The 19,509-nt window shown below is 51.1% G+C and overlaps 1 protein-coding gene across 2 annotated transcripts in view; it reads right to left on the minus strand.

Moving 5' to 3' along the window:
- The window catches only part of JAKMIP1 (janus kinase and microtubule interacting protein 1), a 175,362-nt gene that overhangs the window by 87,941 nt on the left and 67,912 nt on the right, over window positions 1-19,509 (minus strand). For both annotated transcript variants that reach the window (XM_017887098.1, XM_017887097.1), the window contains exon 2: window positions 2,311-2,586. In XM_017887098.1, coding sequence (XP_017742587.1) covers window positions 2,311-2,439 — 129 coding nt within the window. In that variant the 5' untranslated portion in view covers window positions 2,440-2,586. The remainder of the gene's footprint in view (window positions 1-2,310; window positions 2,587-19,509) is intronic.

Raw genomic sequence — 19,509 nt, forward strand, 5'->3', positions numbered from 1 at the left:
CCGCCCCACCTGTGGGACTTGGTTACTGCAGCCCTGGCAAGCTGACACACCTGGGCAAGTCCCTGCCCTCTCCAGCCCTTGGCTGGCTCACCTGTAACACGGGGGAAGCCGCACCTGACCTCTCAGTTCCCTGCCAGGGTCAGGACACCCTCTAAAGCACCTGGCGCTATCTGCACAGTAGGCATACAAATGTCACCCTGATGGTCATGTGAGAATATGACAGGCAGCACCCAGGCCCTGTGTGTGACTGTCTCATTCATTCCTCAAACAACCCAGGAGGCAGACACCTTAGAGGTCCCCATCTACAGATGGGAAAACTGAGGCAAGGGGTTACACAGCTTATAAAACCTCAGGCAGGGGTGGTGGTGGAGAGGGGATGGAGCCCAGGCAGTGTGATGTGAGCGAGCAGCTTTCCCTGTCACCACAGCCACTATTGCTACATCCAGATACAAGATGCAAGCCCCTGCAGTCCTAGCCAGTCAGCCCCAGCCCCAGAGGTGACCTGGCCTCTTGACCTGGCTAAAGGGTGAACAGGTCAACATCACCAGCATCCATGACTAAAAGAGGCTGGATGCACTTAGACTGGAATCTTGAACACCTAGGGATGGAGACAGGTGCATCTGTCCCCAAGTTCCAGAAGCCCACTCCCCCAGTCCAGAACTCAGCCTCTGCTCTGTGTGGCCCCTCCTGAGCTGGGGGTTGGAGCCAGAGCCCAGGCCCCAGCCCTATCCCCACCTGACAGCTGGATCTGGCCCAGGACCCCATTGGCGGCCTGAGTCCCAGCTCAACAAGACAGGGATGCCTGATGCAATTTCCCAAGCAGCCTCCACCCATTGCTCCAGGTGCTACATCAGAAGCTAGAGGGTACCTTCAGAGCTTCAGTTAGACCCTCAACTGCTCGAGCCACCCAGGAGCAAGCCTGCATCTCCATCCCTTTTCTGTCCTCAGCCTGGCTAGTAGTTCCTCCCTGGGCTCATAGCCCTGGGCTTGCTCTACCTTCAAGTCCACCCAAGTCAGAGCCCGGCCACCAAACAGGACTGCAGCTGGGCCTGGGCACCAGATGTTGATGGGTCTTTTTATTGCATCCATTAATCAGATCCTCATGACCATCTGAAACCAGACAGCTATTATTACACCATAATAGCTGGTGTCAGATGAGAAGACAGAGGTTTCAGAGACTTTTAGTCACCTGGCCAAGATCATGAGACCAGTTAGGGGACAAGCTGAGGTTTGAAGCCAGGTCTGCCTGGAAAGTCTGTGTTCCTCCCCTCTGTGACATCCCGTGCTTTCATTAGACTCCTAGCACCCAACCAGGCACTGTCCTGCCCAGCTCCAAAGCTCAAATCTGCCCTAGGAGAGAGAAGAGTAGCTCATATCCCAGAGCCAGGCTCTGTTCCAAGCTCTTTACCTAGCAAAGCCCTGAGTCCAGACCACAGCCCCATCATGTCTAAGAAAGCACATAATATGGCTTACAAGCCCTCAAGGCAGCATAAACCAAAAATAAACTTTGAAGCCTCCTGACCATCTGAACGGACCCCTCCTCTCCACCAAGGGCATTCCAAAGTTAACCTGAAAAGCTAGTTCAGGCCATGATGGGAAGCGGGGAGTGGGACATGCCTCACTATGCCCTCTTCCCTTTTGGAATTTAGGAAAAGCTGGTACTGCCATGACCTTGGTAAATTAAGCTAAACTTAGCCTGAGGGTGCCTTCATGCATGAGTTCCTATATAATGAACTGCAACCTAACTTAGCAAACAAACTAACCAAGAGGCTGACTTAGGAGCATTTTTAAACAAACAGCTGAGGCTCAGCCAATCACAGAAGCTGAGCATCAGTAAATCACAGGTGACCCACGGATCAAGGGTCAAGTTGTAATCAATCAAGTAGCCTCAGCACCTCTTCTGTTTTCTGTCCCCATATTGAAAGCTGTCTGACCATATGCAGGTTTCTCTGAACCTGCTCTGTTCTGTTCTGGGGACTGCCCCATCCTCGAATCGCTCTTTGCTCAATTAAACTCTGCTAAACTGAATTTGTCAAACATTTTTCTTTTGACAACCCCCATCTTGCAGGTAAGAGAAATCAAAGAATGGGGTGTTCAGTGGCTTGTCCAAGGTCACAGCAAGCACTGGTGGGGCCCAGACTCCTGCCCAGCGGTCTCTGTACTGCAAAGGGACAGGCCGCAGGCTATAGAGGTGAAGTGCCTGCCCTCAGCCCCCGACCTGGAACAGACTCTCCATACACGCCCCAGGGGCAACACTGCCCAAAGGGACATTTGCAGCCCAGCTGCTGCTGAGCTGGCGCCAGCCCCCACCTTGCTCTTTTCCTGCTGGAACTCGATCTGAATGCTGGTCAGCTTGGCCCGCAGCTCCTCGTTGGCCATCTGCACCGCGTCCGTCTCCATCTCGGGCTTCTCGCCCTTGCTCCGGCCTTTCTTCGACATGCTTCCTCTTGGGTCAAGGTGCTGAGATCCCGCGGTTCACACCTGTTCACGCACGCCAGCCAGCAGGCGTGGCCACCAGCTCCGCCGTGCTAACCAGTCGCGCAGGGCTCAGCTCGCCCTCCGAGGAAACCACCATCACTTGGGATCCTGAAGGAAGGAGGGAAACTGAGTTAGCAGAGAGAGAAGGGTGGGGAGCTGGTGTCCCTGCCTAGGGCACCCTGGGCCAGGCAACTGCCTCATCTGGAGGATGACCTGCCACTCCCAGAGCTGACCTAGAGCCTCCCAGATGGAGGCTGCAGCAGAATCACTTGGAGGTTGTCAAGGCATGGAGTCCTGGGCCCACCCATAGAGAATCTGATTTGCATTTCTAACAAGCTCCCAGGTGAGGCTCCCAGGTGACCACACTTTGAGTAGCTTCAGTCCATCCTGCCCCCATCAGGATGGGACCAGTCCGTCTCAGCACCCTGTAGACCACAGTCTGCCAAACATCAGTGAGCCTGAGTCTCCTAAGATACTTCTTCCAAAAAGCAGGGCCCTGGGCCTCACCCAGAGCATGGTAGGCCAGGGAATCTGCATTTCCATCCACAATCCCAGCAATTCTGGAGCCGGGTCTGAGGACCAAACTTAGAGAAATGGGCTTTTTGATTTCAGAGGTTAGTGGTTTCCTTCCTTACTAGATAGGTGATGTCACCCAGCGTTACAGATGAGGAAACGGATACACATAGAAGTTGACTGCTGGTGATGTCACTCAGCTACTGAGAGAGGAAACAGTATGAACCCGATCAAGGTCCACAGCTGGAAGCGGGTGAGCCAGGACTGAGCCTAACCACCACCCCGAGCTGCCTCGGAAAGCCCACCTCTGCTCTCCCTTCCATTCCCCACGTCTCCTTCTCATTTTCCACCTGACAAACTGTAATTGACTTAGTTCTCATCTATGTCCCCTACATGAGGATGGATTCTCAGTACGCAAGGCCTGGGCCTGCTCTGCCGCCACTGTGTCCTCCATGCCTAGAACAGAGGGCAGCACGTAAGATGCATTCCATCAGGATCCGCTAAGTGTGTGAATGTATGAGCGAGTGACAACAGGAGAGTCATGAGGTGCCCATCATGTACCAGGGCCTGTGACAGGAGCTGGGAATTCTGTCCTATCATCCTTGGAACACCTGGTGAGAGAGGATTTTACTAGGCCAATTTTAGAGATGAGGAAATGAAAGCACAGAGAGGTGAAGTCAGCTACCTAAGTCCACACAGCCAGTGAGTGGTGGTGTTGGGATTAGATCACGTAGGGAATGAATGCAGAGCGAGGAGGGAACACTCCAGTGTGGAGGAATGCTAACTTGGGAGGTTGGGCAGATGAGACAAAATTGGCAAGGAAGGCCATGAACAGGACGGAAGGAGAGAAAGCACCAGGGAGGCTGCAGATGATCGTGTGTCTAGAAGAAGGAAGGTGCCAACAGCGGGCAGCCCCGAAGAGGTCAAGGTGAGAACCCGAAACTGGCCATTGGATTCGGCCTCCTGGAGTCCATGTGACCTCAGCCTGTGGATGGGAGATGCAGGAAGTATAGGACGGGGTGCCCAGGAATGGTCTGGGGCGGGGTCCCCGCAACACCAGTGCATCCGGCGAGTTGCAGATGCTCAGTGGCCTTGAACTGAAGTCAGGCGGGACCTGCTAACCCTGAGGCCCTGGGACATCCCTCCAATCTACAAAATCTGGGAGGCAGTGATGGAGGCCAGCTGCCTTCCTCCTGAACAAGAGAGAGTAGTGTTTCTTAAAACACCATGAAGGATTATTCTGGGCTAATCAACATCTCCGCTGATCGATTCCAGAAAGGTACATTCTGTCTTCAGATAAGTATGAACTCCATTTGCCTTGATCTGACTTAGAGCTTGATACATAATTCATTCCTCGCCTCCGCTGACCTGCCGTTTTTATAACCACAGCAGTTCTCAGAAATCAGCCTTTGGGTCTGAAGTGCACCTCCCCCGTACCCTGATGGGCAGGAAGACACACAAAATGCAACACCAAAAAAGGAAGCTTGCTCCTTTTTATTCCTTTGTGTGGCCGCTTCTAGGAATGTGCTTTAAGGAAATACCAGAGATAAGTCTCTGATAGAAACACTTGGATGTGCATCCCAACAACACAGTGCTCGGCCAGAAGGGATAGATGACGTCAATGACGTCTTAGCCCCGACAGAAAACTCCACATGGGGAAAAGGTCAGCGCCACAAAGAGTGAAAAAGGTGAAATTAAAAAATAGGCCGGGTGCGGTGGCTCACGCCTGTAATCCCAGTACTTTGGGAGGCTGAGGTGGGTAGACCACCTGAGGTCAGGAGTTTGAGACCGGCCTGGCCAACATGATGAAACCACCTCTCTACTAAAAATACAAAAAATTAGCAGGGCGTGATGGTGCGCACCTGTAATTCGAGTTACTCGGGAGGCTGAGACGGGAGAATTGCTTGAACCTGGGAGGCGGAAGTTGCAGTGAGCCGAGATCGTGCCATTGCACTGCAGCCTGGGAGACTCCATCTCAAAATAAATAAATAAATACATAAAAATTTAAAAAATACAATTTATAGTCTCAATTTTCTGCTATATATATATGTAGATAGATATATATAATTGCTCATTATTTTCACTCAGTCACAAATACGTGTTGAGCAACTGCGAGGTGCCAGCCCTGCACCCTGGGGACACGGTGGAAAGGACATGGCAGCCACACCCCCAGGATACTGACAGGGACCATCTCGGGGATGCAGTCACAGGTGATATCTATTCTCTTCTTTAGACTCTTCTAGGTAAGTACAATTTTCTACTTCAATGACTGCTTTTAAGAGGAAACAGTGCAGTTTTTTTGTTTTGTTTTGTTTTTTAAGAAAGGCAAGAAAAATATCTGCAATTAGCCAGGAAGGACCCCCGAAGAAAGAAGAAGAGAAACAAAATGGGCCACATCCACAGGAGCGGCCCGCCAGCCTCGCAGGCAGGATGGGGCAGCTGCAGGTCTGCCAACTCTTTGGGCCGCTGGTGGGGGAGAGGGCTGCCCTGTCCAGGACCCAAAAGCTGTTGAAGCCCTACCCTGAGCATGTGTCAACTGTCAGCTCCTCTGGGTCAGAACCTTAGCGCCCACCTTTGTGTGCCCCACCCCGTGCCCAGCCCAAAGTCCAAGCTCGATCCAATTCCAGGATGAATAAATCTCCATGGGCTGATGCCAAGCCTGGTACTCTCAACACCCCGTTCCAGACACTGCCAGGCTGGGCCACAGTAAGTGTGGAGATGAATGGAGTGCAGGAGGGGCGGATGTCCAAAGTTCTGGGCCAAGTCAACCTCAGAGCTCAGGGTGGGCCCCAGCAGCCGGCCTCTGTGCCATGGACACACTGTTGATGGTCCTGACGCTCACAGCGCCATGCAGCATCACTATAATCAACTCCTCCAGCTGTGGGCTGCACAAAGGTCTCGTCACCAGGAGCAACAGCAGGGAACTCTCCTGTCTGAGCTGAGCCTGGTGTCAGCTGCACCCAGGACTTTTCATTCTGAGCCCACTGCCCACCAAGCAGGAGATGGCACAACCCACTGTCGAGGAAGGAGCACAGCAGTGTGTCAGCGCCGCAGTCTGGAGGGTGACTGCTCAGGACACACAGGAGGCGGAGTCCTCAGAGCATGCTCCTTCCTGAAGGCACGGGGAGCCCCCTGCTGATCCTGGACCTTGCCTGGCATATAGGCCAAGGTTGGTAAATAGCCATCTCCTGTGAACCAGTCCTGTTGGCTCCAGAACTGAAATATCTCTGCAGCCCACCCAACTCTGACATCACGTGCCCCCTTTTCCCAGCCTCCATGCCATTTGTGCCTCAGCAGCGTGGGTGCCCTTTAATTGCCCACAGGAAATTAAAACACTGGGCATGCAGGAGGACCAGACAAGGTCCCGGCCATCACAGAACTGTCTCGTCAGGGAGACCACTGTGGAAATGAATACATAAAATAATGATGGCTTGTCGCAGGTGCTGGAAAGAAAAAGTCTACAGGGCACTGTGATACACAGCTATCAAATATCACCTGTCACGGGCAGGCGGTGGGGAGGGCAAACTGCCAGACCACGTGGGGGCTCTACACCAAGCACAGAGTCAAGACCAGCTATGTATTTGCAGCCCAGTGCAAAATGAAAACGTGAGGCTCCTTGTTCAAAATTATTAAGACTTGCATGATGGCAACAGCAGAGCATTAAGCCAAGAGCCAGGCCCTCTGAGTGCAGGCCCTGCAGGACAGCACAGGTCATGTGCCCGTGAAGCTGGCCCTGGACAGAGTTCAAGCCCTACCCCGAGCATGCTGGGAAGCCATTAGCAGGGTGTGACTCGAATTTCCATTTCGCTGAAGTGCAGATGGTAATAGCTGTACCCCAGTGGTGGTGGCGAGGGTAAAATGGGTCCCTGCCTGTCACACAGGAAGCACTGCAGAGGCTCTTGCGACTATCATCCTGCTGTTTAAAGATCACCCAGGCTGCTGAGACACAGATGAATGACATGGAGGCTGGGACAAGGGGCATGTGGTGTCAGAGATGGGTGGGCTGCAGAGATATTTCAGTTCTGGAACCAACGGGACTGGTTCGCAGGAGGTGGATATTCGCCAACCTTGACCTATATGCCAGGCTCTTGCTCTGACCCCACAGCCTTCCACAATGCCCACCAACAACATCTGCCCATGCACTGGGTGCAGGGCCTTGTCTGGCCTTCTCAGGTCTGCTGTAAAATTTCCTCGCTTCATTAAAGCACAGCTTTGTGGTGACAACATTGTAGAGGCAAGCAGAAGGGCTGGGACCCTGGACTGAGGCCACAGGAGGCAAGGGCAGAGCTCTGGTTGGCCAGCATGGGCCAGCTTCTGGCTGATGAGGGCTGAGGTGGGCTGAATCGTGGCCCCCAAAAAGATACCACATCCCGCTCCCCAGAACCTGCGGATGAGCCCTTGTTAGGAAAAAGTGCCTTTGAAAATGTAACGAAGTGAAAGATCTCAAGAGGAAATCCTCCTGGAGTAGGATGAAGTCTAAATCCATTGACAGGAGTCTTTATAGGAGATGCGCAGAGAAGGCACATAGAAGAGAAGCCCACGTGAAGCCAGGGAAGAGACCAGAGCACGGTGGCCACACCAGGGAAGCCAGGACAGCTAACAGCCACCCCCAAAGCTGGAGGAGGGAAGGACTGACAGCCTTTTTTAAGGGAATGTGACCCTGCCAGTACCGTGACTTGGGACTTCTGACCTCTAGAACTGTGAGAGTAAATTTCTGTTTACCACCCAGTTTGTGGTCATTCTTTATGGAGGCCACAGGAAATTAATATACCAGGCAAGCAGGAAAGAACCGCTCCTGGGGCCGGGCGCAGTGGCTCACGCCTGTAATCCCAGCACTTTGGGAGGCCGAGGTGGTTGGATCACCTGAGGTCGGGAGTCCGAGACTAGCCTGACTCAACATGGAGAAACCGCCTCTTTACTAAATATACAAATTAGCTGAGCATGTTGGTGCATGCCTGTAATCCCAGCTACTTGGGAGGCTGAGCCAGGAGAATCGCTTGAACACAGGAGGCGGAGGTTGCAGTGAGCTGAGATCACGCCATTGCACTCCAGCCTGGGCAACAAGAGCAAAACTCCATCTCAAAAACAAACAAACAACACCAACAACAAACCAGTCCTGGGACACGCTCAGCACTTTGTTTAATGCCTGAAGGTAACCAGCTCCTCAGAACACAAGTCTGAATAAGCTTTGCCTTGCCCCTCTCCTCACTGTGTGTAATATCACCAAGAAACCACAATGTCTCCCCGCTAAACAGGGCCGCTCACATCCCTCTACAGTCACAGTTCACAACCTACAAGGTGAGATTAGAAGGGACCTTTGCCCCCAAGGTGTGGATGAAAAAAGTAAGGCTAGGGAGGCCGGGCGCGGTGGCTCAAGCCTGTAATCCCAGCACTTTGGGAGGCCGAGACGGGCGGATCACGAGGTCAGGAGATCGAGACCATCCTGGCTAACACGGTGAAACCCCGTCTCTACTAAAACTACAAAAAACTAGCCGGGCGACGTGGTGGTGCCTGTAGTCCCAGCTACTCAGGAGGCTGAGACAGGAGAATGGCCTGAACCCGGGAGGCGGAGCTTGCAGTGAGCTGAGATCCGGCCACAGCACTCCAGCCTGGGTGACAGAGCGAGACTCCGTCTCAAAAAAAAAAAAAAAAAAAAAAAAAAAAAAAAAAAAAGAAAAAGTAAGGCTCAGAAAGCAGAAGTGAGTTGCCCAAGATTGTTGGATGACCTGGTGGCTGCTATCGTATTTCCAGCTCAGGTTTCCTGCCTCCAGCCCCACATGGCCTGATATTTTTATAACAGGATTCACAAAACACAGGCACAAAAAGAAAATTAGCTCCTTCAAGACACCTCAGATCCAAATATCTGATAAGCAGAAATTCCAGCCCATCACCAAGAGGTGTTCTTTGTAACACTTCCTGCACACTTCACCAAAAATTACATGGAGATCCCAGGGGTCTCCCTGGAGAAAATATGAATGAGGTAGGTTGGCAGAGTCTAATCCTTTCTGTGGACAAAAAAAAATTTATCCTAAAAAATCTAACCCCCCTTTTTTTTTTTTTTAAGCAAACATTCATTACTTAATGAGCCCTTAGGAAAAAAATCTCTCTCTGAGTAAGTATATGACTTTGGTTTAAATATCTAAATCCAAATTGATTGTGCTGACTTAAAAAGCTACAACTATATTCCTACCCCAGGCACAGTAATATGCTTCCTGGAAATTTATTCTAAGGAAGTAATTCCGGAAAGGAAAGAGCAATCTGCCTAAAGATGTTGCGAGTAGCATAATTTGAATTGTTGATGGCAATGGAAAACTGGAAATAACCTCAAGATCCAAAAGTTGTTGATGGCCAAATGAGCAAAAGCACACTAGCTAACTCAGAAACAGCCCAGGCAGAGACAGGGAGGGAGGCCCACGGACAACAGGGGTGTGTGAGCCCTGCCGGGCAGCACCTGGACAGATGGGGAGAGTGCTTCTCATCAGTTCACATCCCACGATTTTGCTTTAAATCCGGTGATGGTGGGCATGCTATTTATGCAATCAACAAAATAATGAAAGAGATGGTACTGGGTTCTCTTTTGAGCAATACTGAAATACCAGAGTGAAGCTCATGGCCCGGGCCAGCTTCAGCTCCTTCCATGAATCCTTTATGGGCCAAGTGGGGACTCACAGGCTGTCGGAGTCCCCACTCCACAGCGCTGCTGGAGGTTAAGTGCCTTCAGGTTTGGGCATTTATTGGCACACTTACCGGCACAAAGCAATGCTCAAAAAATGGCAGCAGGCCGGGCGCAGTGGCTCACGCCTGTAATCACAGCACTTTGGGAGGCCAAGGTGGGTGGATCACCTGAGATCAGGAGTTCAAGACCAGCCTGGCCAACATGGCGAAACCCCATGTCTTCTAAAATACAAAATTAGCCAGGCATGGTGGTGCACACCTGTAATCCCAGCTACTCGGGAGGCTGAGGCAGGAGAATCGCTTGAATCCGGGAGGCGGCAGTTGCAGTGAGCCAAGATCACACCACTGCACTCTAGCCTGGGTAACAGAGCGAGAGCTTGTCTCAAAAAAAAAAAAAAAAAAAAAATGGCAGCAGCTTCATCATCATCATCATCATCATCATCATCATCATCGTTATCATCATCATCATTCTCATTGGTGTGCGCTGCCAGATTTGCCAACAATGTCCATAGCTTGACCCAGGATTTTTCCTATGACTCTATCAACAGTGGGCTGCATAAGGAGCAAGGGCATAAAATGGTCCGCCATGTTCAGGCCCAGAACAACCTGACTATTTGGAGGTCAATACTCTCTTGCCTTCAACTTCCTTCTCACCTTCCAAAGAACTGTGCCAGGCATCAGGAGAGCAAAAGTTGGAAGCAACCTGAATGTACTGCCATGGGGAATTCCTTGTACTACAAAACTGCACTAGTAAATCCAGGGATGAGTATGCAGTGGAGGAGGGTACGCCATCACAGACAGGCGGCCTGCCCCCGGACCTAGCAAGGAGCACACAGCTCCCCGTGCGGGAAGTCACCAGAGTGAGCCCTCGGCACACGCCATCTACTCCAGTAATCGCAACGCAGCTCCAGCGATGCCCAAGAGCATTAAACAGAGGAGCCAGATCTGAATTTTCCAGAGAAAGCTGACATTGATTTTTATGTGAAATTTCCCAGTTTGTATATGTTAGAAATGAATTCACATAGATTTGTGTAAATATCATTCAGCCCAAACAAAAGCCATCTGTGGACCAGATTTGATCTGTGGCCATCGCCCTGCCAACTCTGATGTTTGCCACCTATTAAATGGAAAAAGCAACTTATACAATCGTACATACAGCATACTACAGTGTATACATACATATAATGCGCATATATACTGCATATAATAGACACTGTATATATGTGCATTTGTAGGCAGGCTTATGTTTAAGTGTAGGCATTTAAAATAGCATAGACAGGGCCGGATGCAGTGGCTCATGCCTGTAACCTTAGCACTTTGGGAGGCCGAGGCGGGCAGATTTCTTGATGTCAGAAGTTCAAGACCAGCCCAGCCAAGATAGCGAAACCCCGTCTCTACTGAAAGTACAAAAATTAGCCTGTAATCCCAACTATTCAGAAGGCTGAGGCAGGAGAATTGCTAGAACCTAGGAGGCAGAGGTTGCAGTGAGCTGAGATCTAACCACTGCACTCCAGCCTGGGTGACAGAGTGAGACCCCATCTCAAATAATAATCATAATAATAAAATAGCATAGACAAATATTTACAATCTATTGAGAGTGGACATCTTTGAAAGAGGTACGGGTAGTTGGGTTTTTCCTTCTGTTTGGATTTGATTTTTGCCTGGATACATTTTCTAAAGGACTTACAAAGACTCTGCATTGCATATTTAGCATGAAATCACAAAAGATTCTTGTCTTTAAAAGACTGTGCTGAGATTCAAGGCATAGCAGAGGCCTCGTGAAGAAAAATAACATAATGTGATATAAATAGAGGTTAGAGGGAGCAGCTGCTGACCTGAATTCAAGTCCCACACAAGCAAGTGCCGGCTCTAGGATGCGGGAGACATCAGTTCATATCCCTGAACTGTCGTTTCGTCAGCTGCAAAGCTGGGAGGACAGCGCCCAGCCCATGTGATGTGGAGGTCAGGGAGGGGGATGTGGAGGGTGAAAGCACGGGCTCAAGAGCCAGAGTGACTGGATGGATTCTTAGCTCTACCACTTACCAGCTGTGTGCCCTCAGACAGGGGACTTCACCTCTCTGTGCCTCAATTTCTTGATCAGAAAATGAGGCTAGTAATAATTCCTTCCTCCTAAGGTTGTTTTGGGCATGAAATGATTTCATACTTTTAAGGTGTTCAGAACAGGTGTTCAGACCATAACAAGGACTCGGTAACAGTTAACAATTATAATGATTTAATTGCAAACTACTAACCTTTTAAATGAAAGATGTCACTTGTTAACATTCTAATAATTTAGGAAATGCAAAAGGCTCTTGTTAGTTTTTCTATTTTCTGCCAATGCTACTAGTTTTCAACATCACCCCAAAAATGCACACCTATCTTGAGGCTGTACAGTCCTATGGAACAGAGCTGTTGCCACTGGCAGAGGAGGCATGGCTTCTGGGGGGCCCAAACCCCTCACCCAGAGCCATCGCACACCATACAGTAGGTGTGCCCCCATCCCAGGCACACAGCTTGATTCTCAGGATTTTCACAAAATCCTAGCACCTGAGCTGTCTGTTCTTCCAGCCCAGGGCCTAAGAGACACAGGGAACTGGAAGACAGCATTGTGCAAAAGGCGAACACAGGCAGGAAAATGAAAGACAGCAAAGATTTTCTAGAAATCAAAGATTTTCCACCATGCCACCACCCCAAAAGAGAGAGAGAATATTAAAATAAAAAGTCTTTTAATACTTAAAAAGAAGAAACCTCAAGCTGGGCGTGGTGGCTCACGCCTGTAATCCCAGCACTCTGAGAGCCCAAGGCAGGAGGATGGTTGAGCCCAGGAGTTCAAGACCAGTTTGGGCAACAGAGGAAGACCCTGTCTCCATAAAAAAAATGTAAAAGTTAGCTGGATGTGGTGGTGCGAGCCTGTAGTCCTAGCTACCCAGGAGACTGAGGTGGGAGGAGCACCTGAGCCCAGGAGTTCAAAACTGCAGTGAGCTATGGCGGCGCCACTGCACTCCAGCCTGGGCGACAGAGCAGTGAGACCCTGTCCCTAAAACACACAAGAAAGAAAAGGCCTGGGAAGTCTAGGAAGTACTTTCTCAGGAGACCTCATTTTCCAATTACAGGAAATTAACAAGGTGCTTGCTGTCTCTTTTTATACTGACGCAAAGTAGTTAGACGGAGTTTTAAGTGAACCTTCCATAAGGCATAGTCAATAATGTCAACCAAGTCAGGTTTTCCTAACACATACTCTGGGCTCGGAGGTGAAGTGCCATAGAGAGGACCCGGAACAAGGAACAGGAGGCTTAGTCACTTGCCTTGGCTCTGCCACTATCCCCTTCATGGCCCTGGCCCAGCTGTGTTCTCTCCATGCAGGACTTTCCATACATAATGGGGGTGGGCCGTGCAGACAGCACCACATGGGACGAGCATTGGCGACCATTGCTAATCCCAGAGAGGGCCACCTGCGGCCAGGGCTCCCAAGCCCTGTGTCCCATCACTGATGCCAGGAGGTCACAGCTGGCAGGTCTCATCAACATAGAAATGACGACAGAGCAGCCACCTGTACCAGCACATTCAGGAGCACTTAGTGACCAGGACCCAGTTCCACACTTAAGTGTGGCAGCTTAATCCGCACATGGGCCTCAGCCTTCCCCAACCCTCAACATCCAGCCAAGAGCTATTCCCTATCACCAGTTTTCAGAGGCATCCCCTACTGCCACTGCCCCAGCCAGCCCTCACCCTTGCCTGTCTGCATTCGTGTGACACAGTGGCCTCCCCTGGTCTAGGCCTACCTGCCAATACATCTAAGCTGTAGGGCCATGGGGAGTGACCCTCCCCACCGTTCCCTGCTGATGCCCTGTAGGGGAAAAGGTGTCCATGGCTACAGCAGCCAGGCCTCTGCACTGCACCCTGCTCCTCGCTCCAGCCTGGGTCATGCCTGTGTCCTCTGAAGGCCTCTGCATGTGCCCCTCCCTAGCTCACAGGCCACCTGGGATCACCTCCTAACTGTCCCCAGTATTTGACTTGGGTCACACTTCTTTTGGGCAAACCTCTTCTGCCCTGCAAGCAAGGTCGGGCATCCCTTAGTCCCAAGCCTGACTCTAGGCCACCATCACGTGACCATCTATCTCCAGGACTATGAGGCCAGCTGGGTTGAGATTGCCACAGGAGACAGACTGACAGACCCATTTTACAGATGGGAAAACTGAGGCCTAACAGATCGGGGCTGGCCTGGGTCACAGAGGGAGTAGGAGAGGAGAACGTGCCTCTTCCCCATCAGTGGTCAGCCAGGCTATGGTCAAAGGCCATAGGGCGGGCACCACCCCACATAGGCACCACAGTCCCCAGCCCCAGCTCGCTGAGGTGCCCTCAGCTCCCACTTCCCTGGGCAATTATGTCATCAGCACTCCAGCAGCCCGAGCACCCCACCCAGACTGGCTGACCTCGCCTAGGACCCTCCCATCCCAGGGGCCAAGACCCTCAAGGCCCTCCCCACAGACAGGGCCACACGGTCCCAGTAAGCTGGGACAGAGGCCACTCGATGCCACTCTCCCAGCTCCATCTATGGCCACAGTGACCCGCACTGTCCGGACTTCCTGTTTTGGGTCAGGTTGTTCATTCTGCACCCAACAAACACCTAAGAGTCCCTCATGTGCCCGGGAGGGGGTGATTCTGTGCGTGTTGCACACACACACATGCATGTACCATACAGAAAAACACACACCATGTAGAAACACACACATACCATACAGAAACACACCACACACACACACCATGCAGAAACACACACACACCATGCAGAAACACACACACACACAATACAGAAACACACACACACACCATACAGAAACACACACACACCATACAGAAACACACACACACACCATACAGAAACACACACACACACCATGCAGAAACACACACACACACCATACAGAAACACACACACACACCATACAGAAACACACACACCATGCAGAAACACACACACACCATACAGAAACACACACACACACCATACAGAAACACACACACACACCATACAGAAACACACACACACCATGCAGAAACACCACACACACCATACAGAAACACACACACACCATACAGAAACACACACACCATACAGAAACACACACACACACCATGCAAAAACACAGACACACCACACAGAAACACACAAACACCATACAGAAACACACACACTCCATACAGAAACACACCCTATGCAACACACTGCATCACACACAGACATTACACATGCATCAAACAGAAACCCATACCACATATGCCACACACACACCACAGATACACACCACACAGAAATATACACATCATACAGAAACACACACCACGTACAACACACACACCACACCATACACAGACATCACATACATCATACAGAAATCCATACCACATATGCCACACACACACACAGAAGACACACCCCCTATACCACACCCAGCAGCGCAGAGTTGGTGGTTCTGAACAGGGCAGGCTCCCTGGCAATCCCCAGCCAAGGGACGTCATTCTCTTTCTTCTGAGGGAAAACTGGGCTGGGGGCCTTCAGAGCCTGGCACGTCACCTGGCACGTCACCTGGCACGTCACCTGGCCAGCGAGCCCCGTCCACCTCACCACGCACTCCCCGCCCTGCCCACCTGACCCATCTGAGCCACAGCAAACCCAGGGGCAGGCAGAATGTAGGCTGTTACCTCAGTTTAGAGATGAGAAAACTGAGGCTCAGAGCCAAAGGCACGGCACAGCCCACACACTGAAAACACACCATGGGGTTTGCTGGAAAGCCGGCCATTCTGGAAGGAAAGAAGGGAAGCAGAGGAGATGGGAGAGGCTGGGGGAAGCCTGTGCCTGAGGGAGCAAGAAGGGGCCAGGGTGGCCGGCAAAGGCTGGGCACAGCAGAGGAGGATTGGTTTGTCAGCCTCAGGCTCCCCGGCCAATGGCTTGGTGGGGACAGTAGCAACGGTGACCTCACTGGCACGTTGGTGAAGCCCAAACGGGGCAACAGCTGTGACAGGACTTGGCAGGCTGGGAGGTGGCCCAGAACTGTGGCCCCGCACTGTGTGAAGAGGAACAGTGCGAAGGAAGACAAGGCCAGTGCACACCTGGGAAGGCCCCACAGGCCACATCCCCGCTTCACTCCTGTGGGATTCCCTCCTTGATCCCCTTTCTCCGACACGCGGTCCCCCAGCCTCTCTCGAAAGTCCTTCCACTGACAGGAGCCCCGCCTCGGGCTCACCTTGGTAGCCCTCACTTCAGAAAGCACTTCTCATTTTGAACCAAAAAGAAGCAAACAAAACCCGGCGCCCTTATAATCTCCGCCCTTAGCTCGTCTGGGCATTCGGAAGCCCCCAGACTGCTTCCACCCTCCCTCCTGCACACAAGAGCCCTTTAGAGATGGGAAAGTTCCCATCCCACCGCCCCCATCTCTGGGTAACACCTGCTATTTACCAGGCGCCTTTCACAGGACAATCTCATTTGACCCACACAACAATGCCCTGTAAAGGCTGTGATGCCAGGACTACCACCACCTCCACCTGCGGGTGAAGACGCTGGGGCCCGAGACAGTAACTGGCCACAGTCATGCAGTTTGAAAAGGGCTTTAGAGCCAGACAGACATGGATTCACCTCCCAGGTGGGTCACTCAGGATCTAGGGTCAGTGCTCTGAGTTGTCTGGGCCTCAGTTTCCCCATCTGTGAAAGGAGGATCTCTCACTGCATCCAGGCTCCTGGACTGTCAGAGCCCCACAGGTGGTGGCTGTCCATGGAGTCAGGGCAAGGGAAGCGTCCCCGCAGGTGTGTTCTCCAAACGGGTGGACAGAAGGCCACCTGCTTCCGTAGCTGGGGCCCAGGGGCTACGAGAAGTGAATGAGCTCAGAAGGCACCAAGAGCGGGGAGGGAGGGAAGGGGAGTCTTCACTGGCACGAGGTCCAAGCCCGTGGCCTGGGAAATTTGTTCCCACAAGAGGAGACCCAGCTAGTCTTCAATGTGCTTCTTCAAGTGGAAAAAAAATGAATGGACCCATTGTCTGCCTGACAAAGCCCCAGCCCGGGTGAGCAAACACGGGAGCCATGGGCCTCCTCCGTCCATTCCCTCTGGGGCTCGCTCCCCACGTGCACTGCCCAAGTCCCATGCTCCACCTGCCAAGTCCTCTCTGGAGTCCTTCTGGTGCCCCCAGCCTTGCCACCTGCAACCGGCTGACCTCACAGGCCTTCAGGGTCTCCCTGCCCCTCCTCCTCCTAGCCACCCACCCAGGGCCACCAGAAGGCACCACCTATAGCAAGCATCAGCCACACCCCACCCCTGCAGAGAGATAAATCAGCAGTAACAGGAACCTGCCTGTGGAGGCCCACTGTCCAGAACCCCAACACCCAGGGGGTGCCTTGCCCGGTCCCTGGCCATCTCACCCAGGCATCGGGTCCACTTGCAACTTTCAGAGCTCCTTCCACACCATCAGGTTTAGTTGAGTCTCCAGTACCAGGCAAGGTGCCTGCCCTGAGCAGGTGTCAGTACCCCTAGGAGCCCTCTTTGGATGCCTGCTGGATGATGAAGACATCACATATCCCACTTTCACTCTTGCCCTGTAGGGTGTCTTCTCATCTACAGAGTTCAGGCAGGAAGATACATGCCATCCAGCCATCAAGGGACACAGGTTTCCTGATTCCTTGATAAAAACAGCCCCCCTTCTGCAGAGACAAGTACAACTGGACAGGAGCTGGCACATGTGTGGTTAGATGCTGGGCACGGCCCCACCACATGCCAGCCAGGAACCCTCGATATTTAAATATGGCCCTTGGCTACATGGTAAGGTACTGACCATCAAGGGTCCTTGGCCTTGCTCTTAGATAAACAAACTATGAGTGTTTTATCTCCATAATCTATAAGGTTCGAGATCAGATCGAAGTTGACTGGTTAAACACATCACCCCATTACTTGTTCAGCACAAATTTGTGCCACGTCTCCTGAAAGCCAGGTGCCATGCTGGTACAGGGACAAGGATACCGAGCAGGACCCACCATGCCCTGCCCTCATGACACTGATGGCCATTCTTGCTGAAAGCTCCTTCGTCCAGACCCCCACTCAGCTGCTGTTCTCAATATTTCCCTACACAGATCAGGAGGAAACCATCCCTCTGCATTGTAAATATGACCAAAGAGGATACAATGAGCTTTCTCCTTGGAGCACCACTCCTGTCCCTAGAAAAGTATTCTGAGGTCAAAACATCCTTCCTGTTTCTGGCAGCCTCAGCTGTCACCATCACCTGTCACTGTCCACCAGTCAAAGAATCAGCACCTTCGCCTCTGCTGTGGAGGACTGCAGGAGACACAGCAACAGCTGAATACCGCGATGCCCTTGCCCTCAACAGTCTCCTTCTCCTGGTCTTCTTTAAGAAGTCCAACTTGATATGTCCCAAAGAAGCCAAGTCCAGGAGGAGACGCCTCTCTAAATTGGGAAGACTCTGGAACACCTCTGGCCTCATGGTCAGAGACCCACAGAGCCCAGGTCCAAGTTCATCATGCCAACCCCAAAAAGATCAGAAAAACTTCCAGTTAGGGCAATACTGTGCACTGACCTGCCCCAGGCCACTTTGGCAAAGTCTTACCCAATGAAGTGGGGGATTCTATACAAGAGGAAGGGAGGCAGGGGAAGAAGGAGGGAGGGAGGGAGGACGCAATGAGAATTGAGTCAAACTTTTAGTTTCTGGTCTGTCACATAAGGAACTTAGAAGCATGACTCCCATCTAAACAAGGCAAGTTAAACAAAATGCAAATCAAGAACTTTTCTTGGATCCGTCAGACAACTGAGGTCATAGGGCAAATCACTGCCCCAACATTTGGGGAGGCAGACAGGCAGATACACAGAATCACAACGCACCACAGCAAAAACCTCCACAGGAACCAGTTTAGGTTCCTTTTACCAAATGCATCATGTCTGACTCTCAACACAAAACATTCCAAGGCATACTAAAAGGCAAAAAAGAGAGCCCAAACATTGGAACCAGACATGGCAGAGATGCTGGAATGATCAGACTGGAACTTGAAGAGAACTATGATTAATATGCCAAGGATTCTAATGGAAAAAGCAGACAACATGCAAAACCAGATGGGCAATGTAAGCAGAGACGAAACTTCTAAAAAAAGGATAAAAAAGAAAAGCTAGAAATAAAAAGTACTGTAACAGAAATGAAGAATGCCTTTCATGGGCTCATTAGTAGACTAAACACAGCTGAAGGAAGAGTCAGTGGGCTTCAACATACGTCAATAGAATATTTCCTAACTGGAAAGCAACAATAAAAGGACTAAAAATAAATAAATAAAACAGAATATCCCAGGACAGCCAGGCGCGGTGGTTCACACTTATCATCCCAGCACTTTGGGAGGCTGAGGAAAGCAGATTGCCTGAGCCCAGGAGTTCGAGACCAGCCTGGGCAACATGGTGAAACCCTGTCTCTACGAAAAATACAAAACTTAGCCATGTGTGGTCATATACACTTCTGACCTCAGCTGAAGTGGGAGGTCACCTGGGCTCAGGAGATTAAGGCTGCAGTAAGCCGTGATCGCACCACTGCACTACAGCCTGGATGACAGAGTAAGACCTTGTCTCCAAAAAAAAAAAAAAAAAAAAAAAAAAAACAGAATATCTCAAGACGATAAGACAACTACAAAAGGTATAAACACATAAAAAAAAAAAAAGAATAATAACAGGATGAGAAGAGAGGAAGAAATTTAACAAATATTTGAAGCAATGCTATCTGAGAATTTCACAAAATTAATGTCAGACATCAAACCACAGATCCAGGAAGCTCAGAAAATAGCAAGAAGGATAACTGCAAACAA

The sequence above is a fragment of the Rhinopithecus bieti genome, unplaced genomic scaffold, assembly GCF_001698545.2.
Source record: "Rhinopithecus bieti isolate Rb0 unplaced genomic scaffold, ASM169854v2 scaffold_16601, whole genome shotgun sequence".
Classification (NCBI taxonomy): Eukaryota; Metazoa; Chordata; class Mammalia; order Primates; family Cercopithecidae; genus Rhinopithecus; species Rhinopithecus bieti.